At 61.1% G+C, this 13,129-nt stretch overlaps 2 protein-coding genes across 3 annotated transcripts; both read left to right on the forward strand.

Moving 5' to 3' along the window:
* The first annotated feature begins 580 nt into the window (after positions 1-580).
* On the forward strand, positions 581-1,686 carry Ppp1r27 (protein phosphatase 1 regulatory subunit 27). The gene is made up of 3 exons (XM_004860959.3): positions 581-882; positions 969-1,119; positions 1,424-1,686. Exons 1-3 carry the CDS (start codon positions 693-695, stop codon positions 1,545-1,547), a joined length of 465 nt encoding a protein of 154 aa, XP_004861016.1. The 5' UTR covers positions 581-692; the 3' UTR covers positions 1,548-1,686.
* Positions 1,687-2,285: 599 nt separating this feature from the next.
* Positions 2,286-9,156, forward strand: Mcrip1 (MAPK regulated corepressor interacting protein 1). Of its 2 annotated transcripts, none has more exons than XM_004860958.4 (5): positions 2,286-2,358; positions 7,284-7,339; positions 7,433-7,551; positions 8,026-8,127; positions 8,261-9,156. In XM_004860958.4, exons 2-5 carry the CDS (start codon positions 7,332-7,334, stop codon positions 8,323-8,325), a joined length of 294 nt encoding a protein of 97 aa, XP_004861015.1. In that variant the 5' UTR covers positions 2,286-2,358; positions 7,284-7,331; the 3' UTR covers positions 8,326-9,156. The 2 variants fall into 2 exon arrangements, with proteins under 2 accessions (XP_004861015.1, XP_021096843.1); XM_021241184.2 differs by lacking the exon at positions 2,286-2,358 and adding an exon at positions 2,589-2,885.
* Positions 9,157-13,129: the final 3,973 nt, after the last annotated feature.

Here is a 13,129-nt window from a genome sequence, read left to right on the forward strand (position 1 = left end):
TGTCCTTGGCATTGTGTCTGGAGAGCCTGGAACCAGCAGGAAGAGGTGGGCAGACATGTGTATGGGGAGGGGGGGCCACACAAGACTGCCCCAAGCCCCCTGCCTGGGCAGCAATGGTGGATGTTCTGGGAAAGCTCCCTAGGGGGCTAGGAGCCCAATGGAAGGGGACAAAAAAGGGTAGGAAGGTGGATGGGGCTGGGGCCTCCAGTACTCCTTGGAGGGGAAAGGCAGTGCCTTGCCTCTACAGGCAGGTAGAGGCACGTACACTTGAGGTGCTCAGGCCCTCTCAGGGGCCTTGTCCTTGAGCCATGCTTGTGGCCTTCCTCAGGGGGCTCCAGCCTAGTGCTCCTCCTGCCCTCTGTGGGCCACCTTCTAGGTCCAGCTGTGGGACAGAGGCTGGGAGTGGTGGCAAGAAGGATCTGACCCCTTTGGCCGGACATGGCAACAGGTGGGCTGAAAGATGAGCCACCAAACACGATCCTGTGCGCAGGGAGGAGGGAGCAGCTCAGTTTCAGCCCCTTGCCTCGGCAAGCATGAGTGCACAGCTTTATATAGCTCACGAGCCCTATATAAGCTAGGACCGAGGTCTCAGACAGAAGAGCCTGCACGCTGACCCAGCCTGGCCTTGCTGCCTCACTCCTCAGCCTGGTGCAGCAGGGTCCCCAAAGGGGCAGCCCACCCTCACCCCCAGGATGCCCAGCAGAACTGTGCGCTACTCCCGATACAGCCCCCGGCAGCGGCGCCAGCGGCTGATGGCCTATCGCAGTGTCCGTTTCCCCAATGATGTTCTCTTCTTGGACCACATCCGCCAGGGCGACCTGGAGCAGGTGGGCCGCTTCATCAGGACTCGGAAGGTCTCCCTGGACACTATCCACCCCTCAGGTGAGAGGACTGGAGCAACTGGCCACGGGTGTGTGGGGTGGCAGGGGAAGGCCAGTTCAAGGACTCCAGCCTTGACCCCTGCCCAGGCCTGGCTGCTCTGCACGAAGCTGTGCTCTCTGGAAACCTGGAGTGCGTGAAGCTGCTGGTCAAATACGGAGCTGACATTCACCAGCGTGATGAGACAGGGTGGACACCCCTGCACATTGCCTGCAGCGATGGGTACCCTGACATAGCCAGGTGAGCCAGAAGGGCAGGGAAGCTGCAAAGGGTGCATCCCAAGCCCTCTAAGCCTCATCTGTCTCCAGGGTGTGGCCCCCCAAAAGCTGGCCCTGCCAGTGCAGGGAACAGCCCCAAGGGCTCTAGCACCACTGCCACCCTTTGCTGCGCTAGAGCAAACTGGAAACACTGACACAGCTGCCAAGGGGTCTAGTTTCTTCCTCCTCACCTTGCCAGGAAAAACTAACAAGTGACCTCAGGACGCTCACCCTCTGCCCTGGGGCAGGGCCCAGCATGCCTTAAGCAGGCTGCCCTTTGCACCTAGGTACCTCATTTCCCTGGGGGCAGACCGAGAAGCAGCCAATGATGACGGTGACCTGCCCTCCGACCTCATCGACCCAGACTTCAAGGACCTGGTGGAGCTCTTCAAGGGAGCCAGTGTGGACTAGACTGCCCAGCCCTGGGCTCCAGCCTCCCATCCTCGGGCACGATCCTGGCCCTATACCTATGTCTCTGGCCTGGCTTTTTCTCTAGGTCAATTTTTTATTGTGTGACACTTTTTACTTTTTCAATAAATGTTATCCCCCAGCCTGTGGTGGTTGCCTGATTATTGGGCTCCGCGGGAGCACAGGGCTGGGGGTCAGAGCCTCCTGGGAACCCGTTCATCCCCAAACACCCCTCCTGTCCTCTGCTCTCCCTGGTCTCGGTGTCCCCGCCCCACCCCACCTCGGGCCCTCCCCTCCGTCCGCCTGCCATCTCCCTGCCTCCCCGTGTGCCCCGTCCCCAAGCCCTCTCTCCCCAAGTTCCTGTCTCCCAGTCCCTGTGCCCTTCATCCCCCTATGTGCCTGTCCCACGGCCCCCACCCCTCCTCACCTCCCCCGTGTCCCGTCCCTGCAGTCCCCAGCTCTCCCCATTCCTATATCTCCCCCTATGCCCCACCTCGACCCTGCCCCATGTGCCCTTTCCCAGGTCTCCCCATGCACGCCCTCTTGCTGAGTTCCCTGTGCCCGTGTCCCCCTCTAGCCCCCGCAATCCCCTGCCCAGGTCTCGGCTCCCCCTGTGCTTCCCATCCCAGGTCTCCGGTCTCCAATACCCCGGACTCCCTCCGCCTTCGGCCCTCCTGTGACCCCGTCCTTCCCACCAGCGGTCCCCGCACCCCAGCTCCCCCACCCACTCACGCCGGGGTCACGTGGCGGCGCCGTCTGCGCCTGCGCGGGCGTCACTTCCGGCGGCGGTGGCGGCGGCGGCCGGGCGGGCGAGGTGAGGCAGGCGCGGCGCCGGCTGCAGGCGGGGCGGGGCGGGCGCGGGCCCCAAAGGACCATGGCCGCTCCGCCCCGCCCCGCCCCTCCCTGGTGTCGCCTTGTCGCCGGGCGGGTGGGCGGGGAGGGCCGGGCAGGTCCCGCGTGAGCCCGGGAGGGTGGCCGCCGTGGACAGGGCCCTTCCGCCCGGGCACCGAGGTGGACCGATGTCCGCTGTCCCCGCGGCCCAGGGGGTGTTAAGAGGATGTCTCCGGATTCTTGGACCGCGCTGGCCCTTCTGAGCTTCCTTCCCCTTCCCTCTGCCTTGCTCTTCGGGGTCGTGGCACCGTCCAGGCCCGCTGGGCAGAGTAACCGGACAGGACCGCAGGGACGCCCACAAATGTCATGGCAGTGGCCACAGGGGCCAGAACGCGCCCATACTCCCCAGGATAGGCTTCCCAGAAATGGTGGTCTTTCCGCCGCTCCCGAGACTGCGTGGGCTGAGTTTTGGGCGGAGGGCAGGTTCAAGCAAAGGCCCCTGAGATGCAGGTGAGGGTTGGTGAGTGGACTTCCAGGCAGGGATTGTTGAGGGCATTTAGAGGGTGAGAGTTGGGGTAGGAGGGAAGGCAACCCCCCACCTGGGGGCGTCGGCGGTGGCCTGGACCTCCGGGTGTGGAGTGATGGAAGAGGCCAGCAAGCGATGGGCAGGGCAGAGAGGGCTTTAGGGGAGCACCTGGTCTATCTGGCCTCTGCCACAACAGCGTCCCTCTGGCACCTGCTTGGCTGGTAGGGCACTTTCTGGTAGTCTCATTGACTGAAAAGGACACAGCATGGAAATGAGACCTAGGGAAGTTTCAATACCAGAAACTCCAAAGGAACACAGAAGGACCAGCCATTGTGCCGTCGGACTGCTTGGGAGACAGGAGTGTCACCTACGTATGCAGTTTCCCTGGGGTGGGTGGCATCCAGGGAGACCCTCCGAGTCCTGAGAAGACTTGCTGTTGTCCCTCCATGCCCAGCGCCCCCCCGCCCCCGAAGTCTCTGAAGCCCTTGGGTCCCACAGAGAGGAACTTTCACAATGACCCACTTGAGACCCTCGCCTTGTCTGGAGTGGAGGGCCAGTCTCTGAGCAGAGCCACACGGATGTCATTGGCAGGGGGCCATCTTGGGGCATCCAAGAGCCCACCATGGGGTGCAGGCAGGAGTTAAGGCGGGGGATAGGGTATAGCTCCGTGGTGGAATGCACGCCTAGTGTGTGAGAGGCCTTGACGCCACAGGAGATAGAGTTGAGGGGGGCTCAGGAGCCTAAGCATTTGGGTCTTGCCCAGCTGCTATGGCTCTAGAGGCCCTGGTGGGACAGTACTGGGGTCACTGTAGAGTCCACCAGTGCTGGGTGGCTTTACCCTCTGAAGTGGGGGTTGTCAGGAGCCTTATTCCTGGCCGACTCTGGGCACCTGAGCAGTGAAGCACCCAGCACAGGGGGTGCCCTGTGGCCAGCCCCTGGCAGGTGTCTGCTGTGGGCAGTATGGTCTCTTCAGGCTGAGTCTCTGCCTCCCTAGGAGTTGGTTGGTCCTACATTCCAATTTGCCCAGAACTCTCCTATCTCATGCTTAGTAACCAGCAGTGTCCCCAGGGCCATAGGTATGATCACCCTGCCAGGGAGGAGGAGCCAGAGAGCTTTTATTTGAGGTAGAGGCTTCGTGTGGCTATGCTTCTATCCATGTTGGAGCAAGAGGGCCTGGCAAGCACACTGTGGGCTGCTTTGCCTCAGATGAGGATGCCGGGGCAGAGAGGGATGGATGACCAGGTTTATTCTGCTTCTGTGGCTCCGCAGTTATAGCAGTCAAGTCCTCTGGGGTGCCAGGTGGAAAGTGGTTCTGTGGCAGAGATTACATTTGGGGTTAGGGAGTAGAGCAGCAGATGAGACCTGAGAAAATATGAAACATCTGGTCCTTGGGCTTGATTTTGGCAGAGGGGTTGGACGGTGGCCCACTGGTGAGTGACGTCGGGAGAGGTTGGGAACATGGTTCTGGCGTCTGTGCGCTCACTCTCAATCCGGAGAGACTGGTACCGTCAAGGGGTGCACATCGGTGGTGGGCGCAGTGGATGGAAAGAAGGGTGTGGGGGGTGGTTAGGAAAGGTCCCTGGACCAGGAGACCACCCCTCAGGCTCATCTGGTCTGAAACACTTCCGTTGGGAGTTGCACCTTATTTTGTGGTCCACCAAGGAGAGAACATGGCCAGACTTTGACATGAGAGTAATCGCCAGGCGTGGGCCAATTTCAAGGTTTGCGGGGGGAAGCATCTTAGAGTAGATGAATGTGGTATGATGACTGTGACTGAGAGGACACAAGGGCTGGAGGTGTTGGGTGTGGAGCTGGAGGAGGCTCCCCTCGCGCCCCCGCTCCTGCTGTCCTGCTGGTGGGGCTGCAGAGCAGTGTGCTGTGTGGGTTCTCAAGACCTCTCAGTTGGGGTCCTCTCAGTCTGAAGGGAGTCCACCCCTCCCACCCTACTCCGTCCCTGGGCTGCTGAGCAACAGGCGGCACCCTCCAGTGACCCCTTGGGTTGGCGGATCAGTAGGCATCCCTGGCACTTCTGCAGGCCCAGGTCCTCTCCTGCCTGGCCCGCTTTGCCAGCGGTGGTCCTGGGACCCTCATGCCAGCCTCTAGGCACGCCTGCTTCCTCAGCCTGCTCAGTAAACATGCTCAGGTTTCACTCTGCTTAGCCAGACACAAACTGCTGCCAGCTGGAGTGATGCCAGAAGGGGACCCAGGCGAAGGGCATGGCATATGTGAAAGCCTCGCAGCCTGGAAGCTGCCCCTGAGGCTGTGTGGAGGACCGGTGCCAGAGGAGGCCCGCTAGGGCCAGGGATTTAGCTCAGTGGTTCTGCTGCCTGCTTCTCAAGCATAAGGTCCCGAGTTCGATCCCCCGTACCGAAAAACCCACAAAAAAACAGAGGAGGCAGGCTGGGTGGCAGAAGCCACGCAAGGAGCAGTCAGTCCCAGCAGAAAAGGGCAGACTGTAGGGGACAGAAGGCGCTCTGGGCCCTCGGCCATGAGGCAGGTGCTGGCAATCCACTCGCCCGAGCACTGACCTTGGGAGGGTCTTCAACTGGGGCTGCAGAGCTTCCCCGACTTGTCCCTCTGTCATTGTCAGGCCCCAGGGCTGTCCCTGTGCCATGGTGTTCTTGGGCTGTCAGCTCCTGGTAGGACCGGGCAGAGAGACCCTGGAGTCTCAGAAAGCACCAGTTCCTGGATGCAGGAGCTGTGCACCTCCTGTGGCTGGGAGCAACCAAGTCTGGTGCCCTTGTGGGAGCTGGCTTTGCTCTATTTTGTTTTTCTTGCCCTTGGCTGCGGGCTCATGTTCACCAGTGCTGTGTTTAAACCTAGGATAGCAGTGTGTTGCCCCCGTGGCCTTCCTGGCCTCCGGGAGAGCTGCAGCTGTGCCCTCCGGGCTGTGTGGCAATTCTGGGCCTAGGGCACTTGTGCTGGTGAGGCCAGGCCTAAGCCCTGTGTGGCTGCTTCCTTGCTCTGGAGCTAGGTACCTCAGGCAGCCAAGGTGAGAGCTTGACCCTAAATTCGACCCCGCCCCCAGGGCTGTGGGATCCTGGTCACTGGGTCTTGCGGCCCCTCCCCCAGGGCCCCTCCCCTGGCCTAGCTTGAGCCCATCTGGGGATGCCAACTCTGCACACCCCTGCCTTAGGGGCCAGGGAGCTGACCTCATGCCCTGTCTACTGGGCTCCTCACCAGCAGGAAGCTCATCCCCATTTTACAGTCAGGAAGCCAAGGCTCAGCAGAAACAACACACCCAGCCCTGCAGCCAGTGCAGGCTGAGCTGGGAACCCGGCCCTGCTCACTGGCTAAAACAGGAGCTGGGCAGGGATGCAGGCCGGGCTCGTGACTCACTACTCCGGGCACGCCCCTGTCTGGCCGGCTGGTGTCCCGTCCCCATCTGCTGGGGCTCCCATGTCTGTAGCCTGCCTGGGATCGCTTAGAGTCTCCTGATAACGAGGGTGGGAGCCCAGCCAGGGTGGGCAGCAGAACCTCATGGTTTGATCACAGAGGGAGGCCGTGGATGTACTCACCGCCCCCCCCCCCAACCAGTGGGGATGACGCTCCTTTTCTTTTGTTTTTCCGTACTGGGATCGAACTCGAGACCTTGCGCTTGCTTGTGAGCCAGGCAGCAGAACCACTGAGCTAAATCCCTGGCCCCTCCTGGCCCCCTTTTTTTTTTTGGTACGGGTGATTGAACTCAGGTCCTTGGGCTTGGGAGGCAGACACCAGAACCACTGAGCTAAATCCCCAGCCCAAAGGTATAGTATGATGGGCTGCTTTTGTTTTTGTTTTTGTTTTGTTTTTTTGGTACCAGGGATCGAACTCATGTCCTTGCGCTTACACAGCAGGCAGGCAGCAAAACCACTGAGCTAAATCCCCGGCCCCCGGCCCCTTTTTAAAATAAATTTTGTTTCATTTTATTTTATCCTATTCCCCCCTCAATCCCCCTCCCCTCTCTGTGTACAAAAGTGTTGCTTCCACTTTTTCCTTCTATCTTCACTTTTTTCCTTGTCCCTTCCTTTCTCTTTTTTTTCTCTGCACAGGGCTGCAGAGCTGCCTGGCCTGCTTTACACACACACTGGCTCCCTCCCCTCGATGCATGGCAGCGTGTCACATCCCTCTCCTGTCCACGAGGCTCCTCTCCACCTCCTCATGGGAATACCCCTGCCAAATCCCACCGTCTCCCCCACCACCCTAAAAAATTATCCCATCATGCCCCCTCGCACATGCGCATGCCCTTTTAATCATAGGGTCTCACTATGTAGTTCAAGGTGGTTTCAAACTTGTGATTCTCCTGCCTCAGCCTCTTGAGTGCTGGGATTAGGAGTGTATGCCACCATGCCCGGCCGAGTGCCGCTCCGTCTCACTCCTGTGTTCTGGGGCTTCGCTTTCAGAGCCTGAGGGGATTCAGCAGCAAAGCGCTGGGACCAGACATCTCAGCGATGACCAGGTGGGTCTTTGGCAGGTGGGGGCCTCCTCCTGGGTGGGGTATGGCCAGCTGCCCTATGGCCCAGTCCCATGCTCATGTGCCAGGCTTCCCCAGTTCTCCTGTCTCCAGAGTTGTCTACAACGGCAAGAGGAACAGCAGCCCCCGGTCTCCCACCAACAGCAGTGAGATCTTCACACCGGCCCACGAGGAGAATGTGCGCTTCATTTATGAAGGTCAGGAACTTCCTCGAGCCCTTTCCTGTCTGCTGTCCCCAGCAAGGTGTGGACACCTCCGTCACGCCTACACCCTTGCGGGGGCAGGCAGTTTAGGGTGACAGCCGAAGAGGACGGCATGGGGAGTGGGCAGCAGCCAGCGTCTGAGGCCTGCTCTCCGCACTGGGGTGTTGGCTGGGGCACTGAGGGAGCTGGTGAGGATGGGGCGCACCCAGCTGCACACCCAGCAGAGGCGGGAAATCAGCCAAGGTCCACGTGCTGTCTGCAGCTCAGCTCGTGGAAGCCCGGGAAGGCTCAGGCGGGCCATCGCACAGAGGAGTCAGGCCTGCGGAGGGGTGGGGTGGGGAGGCCGGGCGCTGGAGGGCACTGTCGGCTGGCAGGAGATGGGTAGGGGCAAGGGATGCTTCCAGGGCAGTGGAGGGTCCGGGGCCTGGACTCTGGGGACCCTGACCCGCTGCCCTCTGCTTGCCACAGCCTGGCAGGGTGTGGAGCGAGACCTACGCAGCCAGCTGTCGGGCGGCGAGCGGGGCCTGGTGGAGGAGTACGTGGAGAAGGTCCCCAACCCCGGCCTGAAGAGTGAGTGGGTGGGAGGGTGGCACGGCCACCCGCTTCCTCCTCGGTCGCCCGTCCCGTCCCCAGACATCTGAGCCGAGGGCCTCGGGGTAGGGCTGCAGGGCCCTGCCCGGTGCTGACTGCACTGTCCTCACAGCCTTCAAGCCCATCGACCTGAGCGACCTGAAGCGCCGGACCACGCAGGACACCAAGAAGTCCTAAAGTGCCCAGTGCCCCTCCCCGGGCTCTGCGAGAGCGGGGTCACCGGATGTTGGTTCCCCTATGCTACGGGCCCCGTTCCTGGGAGGGGAGGCACTGTGCTCCCGTGGGCGCACACCTCAGGGCCGGCAGGATGGATGGCCGAGGCCTGGCCCTGCCCCCTGGTCCCTCCTTCCCTGGCCCTGGAGGGGCTGTGGCCTGCCCACCCTGCCCTTCGTCCTCCCCCGGCTGCTCCATGGGTGCCGTCTGGCTCTGCCTGCCCCACAGCTGACCCCAGCCCCTCTCATCCCCTGCCCCGCCCCCATCTTGCTGTCCCCGCCAGCACTGGGTCGGTCGGTCGGTCGGGATCAGGAGGGGAGGGGCCTCTGCTTCGCAGCTGGTGGGACTGACTGGTTTGTCCTGGAGGTGACCAGGAAGTAGGACACGTGCAGCCCCACCTGCATCCAGCTTGGGTGCCCCAGCCCCTTGCTGCTCCTCTGGCCTGAAGACTTGGGGAGGTTCTTCCTTCATCCTCACCATCCAGCCTGCCCCTTCCCTGCCTCAGCTTCAGGATGGCACCAGCTCTCTGGGCCTGGGACAGTGCTGGCATCCCTAAAGGGCCCCAGCAACCAAGCCTGGCCGCCTGGCGCCTGCAGCCTTGTGGCTGCAACCCCGCTGCCCTTGGGGAGGGGCTCTGTGGCTGACCCTGAGGTGGTGGTGCTGCCAGGCCCGTCCTGGCTCTCTGGAGTGTGCTGGGAGGTCACCAGGGCCCTTCTCTTCCTGTGCCCTCTGGAAGCCAAGTGTCTGTGGCTCTGGAGCCTGAGGGTCCGTGAATAAAGGTGGGTGGCACTGGGATCGGCCTCGTGGCGGTCTGTCAGGCCCCTGCCCCACAGCACACAGCATGCTGGAATTCCCAGGCCTGGTGCTGACTCTGAATCCAGCACTTCCGAGTGGACCCCTGGACCTGCAGTGTGGGATGTGTCCTGGGGGGCGCCAGAGGTGCTCAGGGTAATCGCTGTCCTTGCAGGGCTGCAGGGACCCCCGCAAGCCCATTCCCTTCACCCACTTTCTGTGGCACAAGCAGTGCACCCCTGGGGGAGTTAGCTCCTCTACCGTCCAAGTAAAGGGGTGGCTTCTGGGCCCCAGGAGAAACCCAGTTGTACTTGACCTTCAGACATGGAAACAGCCTTGGAAGTCTCCTGCTTCTGAGACAAAGCCAAACTGGAATTTATTTCAGGAACACCCTTTCCCAGAAAAGTATTCCGGGGCTTGAGTGGCCCATGGACTCCTGAGGGGGGGTCAGGTGTCTCCAGGGAGGGAGGCACAGGAAGGGGCAGTGGCTGTGGTAAACAGCTGCTGCTTGCTGCCAGCGGTCGCTGCAGCCAGGTGCCAGGCCACCCCCTGGAAACACGTGGCCTTGTTAGGGCCTGGGGATCTGTGAGGCCTTTGGCAGAGGCTGTGGAGTCTCAGGCTGCGTGACCCAAGTTGTCTCCCAGTCTGGGACCAGAAGGGGGTGGGTGTAGCCTAGAGATGAAGGCCAGCCGGGTGGGCACACAGCTCTCGTGGGTTCCTTGCCAGCAGCACACACGCAGCGTCCTGCTGCATGGAGGGTGGGGAAGAAACGAGACCCCAACCTGTGTGCCCTCTGCCCTGGGGTCGGCAGGGGAACGGGGTGAGACCGCTGCAGTCACGCTGTTGGGGCTGGCCGCCTTCCCAAGCACCCCCGACCGGGAGCAAGCTGCCAAGTCTCCGAGCCTCCTTTTCTTTGAAGTAGCACTTAGTACCCACTTTCTGGGTGGCCACCTGGGGCTGAGTGCTTGGTGTTCCTGGCCCTTGATGTGCTCGGCTTCCTGCAGGAAACCTGGCCTACTCTGTGCCATGGCGCTGTGGCTCAAGCCTAGGTCCTCTCACTAAGCTACATCCCCAGCCCTTTTTAAAATTTTATTTTGAGGTAGGTTTTGGTTAATTGCCCAGCCTGTCTTTGAATTTGCAATCCTATCTCAGCCTCGCGAGTAGTTGGTTGTGCAGGTGTGTACCACCACCCCCAACTTCAACCCACCATCCTTCAGGCTTGGAATCGGGGCTCCAGCCATGCATTTGCTGTGAGCCCTGGACACATCACTGCCAGCCTCCCTGTTCCGCTGTGTGAAGTGGGGTGTGGCTCATAGTCCAGAGCCCCTCCCTGGAATTGCTGCTGGGCCCGAAGCGCTTGGGCATACCTAGACAGCTTGCTGGGGAGGGGGCAGTCAGCTCGTCTTTGGTCTAAGTCCATCGTTCTGTGGTGCCCTGCTGCCCAGCTGTCCGTGCGATGCCCCAGATGCCTCCAGCATCTGTGGCCTTCACACTTGAGGGCTCTTCCCTGGCTCTCCCCGTGAGCCCCTTGGCACAGAGTCTGCTAGGACACCCGGAGTGGGTATGAGAAGTTGCTGATTCCTGCCCTCCTGCCCATGGTGCCTGGGCCACAGAACGACCTGGTGCAGTGGCCATGGCTGCCCAGGCTGGGGGTGGGCAGGTATGGGAGGCAGGCTCAGGCCCGCCCACCAGCTGCCCAGGAGTTTACCCAGAAGAACAGTGCTGGGTGTCCCAGGGAAGGGGTCTGCATCCAGGCCGCAGTGTAGATTTGGGGTTGGAGTGGGGTGACGCCCCCAGTGTCCACGCAGACCTGACCGCAGGGCGCCCCGAGGGTGCAGCCCCACTCTGAGCCAGTCCTAACACCACCTCTTGTCTGTCAAAGGTGCAGGTGACCCTCACGGGGTGGGGCAGAGGGGTCACTGCTCAGGGGGCAGGGTCTGTCCCCTCACCCAGTGCTGCTTGCACAGAGAAACCACGCAAACACATCCGATTTTGTTTTCATCCAGTGTCGGCGATAACCTCCGTTTATAGATGAGGGGGGACAGTGCTCTCCTGTAAGGACATTTTAGCTCCCCACCACACCCCATTCTAAACCCAGGGTCTGGAGCATACTAGGAAAGCACATGATCACTGAGCTGCTCCCCCGCCCTTAGCTTTTATTTTTATACAAGAAAGTAATGAATACTAACCATATCCATGCTTTCTGAATATAATATCAATCATAGGCCCCAGGGCCAGGGATGTAGCTCAGTGGCTCTGCCGCCTGTCTCACAAGTGCAAGGACCCCAGTTCAATCCCCAGTACCAAAAAAAAAAAATCATAGGTCCCGGCCGCCTTCTCTGGTGTTCAAGCCCATCCAGGTGTCACTGACCTGGGATGCAAAGGCCGAGTGGCATGGTCCCTGAGTCCCTCTTAGCCTCTTCTTCCACTGCAGGACCTTCAAAGATGGTTGCCCACATTCTGCGTTTGGCAGGTCCATTCTTGAGTGGCAGGCCTGTCCCTTTTTTTTTTTTTTTTTTGGTACCGGGGATCGAACTCAGGTCCTTGCACTTTCAAGGCAGGTGGCGGAACCACTGAGCTAAATCCCCAGGCCCCTTTTGTTTTTTGAGAGAGGATCTTGCTGTATAGCCCAGGCTGGCCTCAAACTCATGGTCATGATCCTTCTGCCTCAGCCTCCTGAATACTGGGATTGCAGTTGTGCACCACTGTACAAAGGCCTGGTTCTGTCCCCCATATTTCTGTCATCTGAGGTGGGGTGGTAATTCCTCCAGTTGCAGGGGCTGGGGAAGACAGGGCAGGAGACCTATTAGGACCCTGCTTCGGTGGCAGTGGGAAGGGGCTGGGTTGAGGTGAGAGACCCCATGGACGGTGGAACATGAAATTCCGTGGGGGCCCCCAGGAGGAGCTGGGTGGGCAGCTGGGCCTGAAGTGTGGGTGTAGGAGGCCATGGGAGGAGGAGTCTGAATACTGCTCCTGAACTGTTCCCCTGGTGCTCTGAGTCCCTGCTCTGTGTGTTGGTCTGGGCCAGCCTCCTGTGCCCCTCCTGAGCCCTCTGCTGGACTTGAGGTCCCTCCCCAGCTGCCCACGGCCTGCATCCCCAGATCTGACCCTTGGTTATCCTACTGCATACCTTTTCTTAGTCTCTACCCTCATCTTGGTGGCATCCATGTCCCCGCACAGCAGCCTCCGACCTCCGTGGGGTGGCACCCAGCACCCATGGGTTTCTCTAGGGGCGCAGGGCTGAGTGAGGTGGGGGAGAAGGGGGGAGATGAGGAAGCAGCATGGGGTCTCCCAGAGTGGTTGATGCTGGTGGGTGCTGGGCTGAGTGGGAAATCAGTTCTTCCACCTGTCCACCTGCAGCCACCTGGGCAGGGTCAGTGTTTGCTGGCCAAGTGAGTCCGGTCCTGCCAGGTCCCCGACTGTACCAGCCTACTCCAGTTCCCTTGGGAACAGGAGAGGGATGGGGCGAAGGAGGACAAGGGCAGAGGGACTGGGGATGGGGAGGGCTGTCAGCAGGCCCCAGGTGAGTGGCACACTCCCCAGGGCAGTCCTCAACCTCGAGCTCAGCTGGCGTGAAGGAGAATTTACACCCTCCTGTGCTAGTGCGGAGCACACCTGTGCCCACGTGGGCACCCCGGGCTGGGGTGTCAGGCTGAGGCAGGACCTGGGCTGGGCTGGGAGCTGGCCCAAAGCCCCAAAGTCAGGCCTCCAGCAGGCGCAGCCTCTGTGCCACCCCTGGCCTCGAATCCCACCTGGGCCCTCGAAGGTACCACTCCCAACCAGCCTGTGCCTGGCCCTCCCTCCTTGCTTCCCCCACCCTGCAGTGGGTAGCTGGGTGAGGGCCCCCCTCGGAGAGCCCCAGCGCCCGACGGGTAATTCTGTTTACCTTTCCTAAGAGGCCTCCTGTCCTTCCATTTGCTCCAATTAGCCCAGCTCTGACTGAAGGGCACCCCTCACCCAGGGCCCAGCCTCTCCT

The sequence above is a fragment of the Heterocephalus glaber genome, unplaced genomic scaffold, assembly GCF_053883595.1.
Source record: "Heterocephalus glaber isolate CG9 unplaced genomic scaffold, H.glaber_assembly_v1.0 deba00000937, whole genome shotgun sequence".
Lineage (NCBI taxonomy): Eukaryota > Metazoa > Chordata > Mammalia > Rodentia > Bathyergidae > Heterocephalus > Heterocephalus glaber.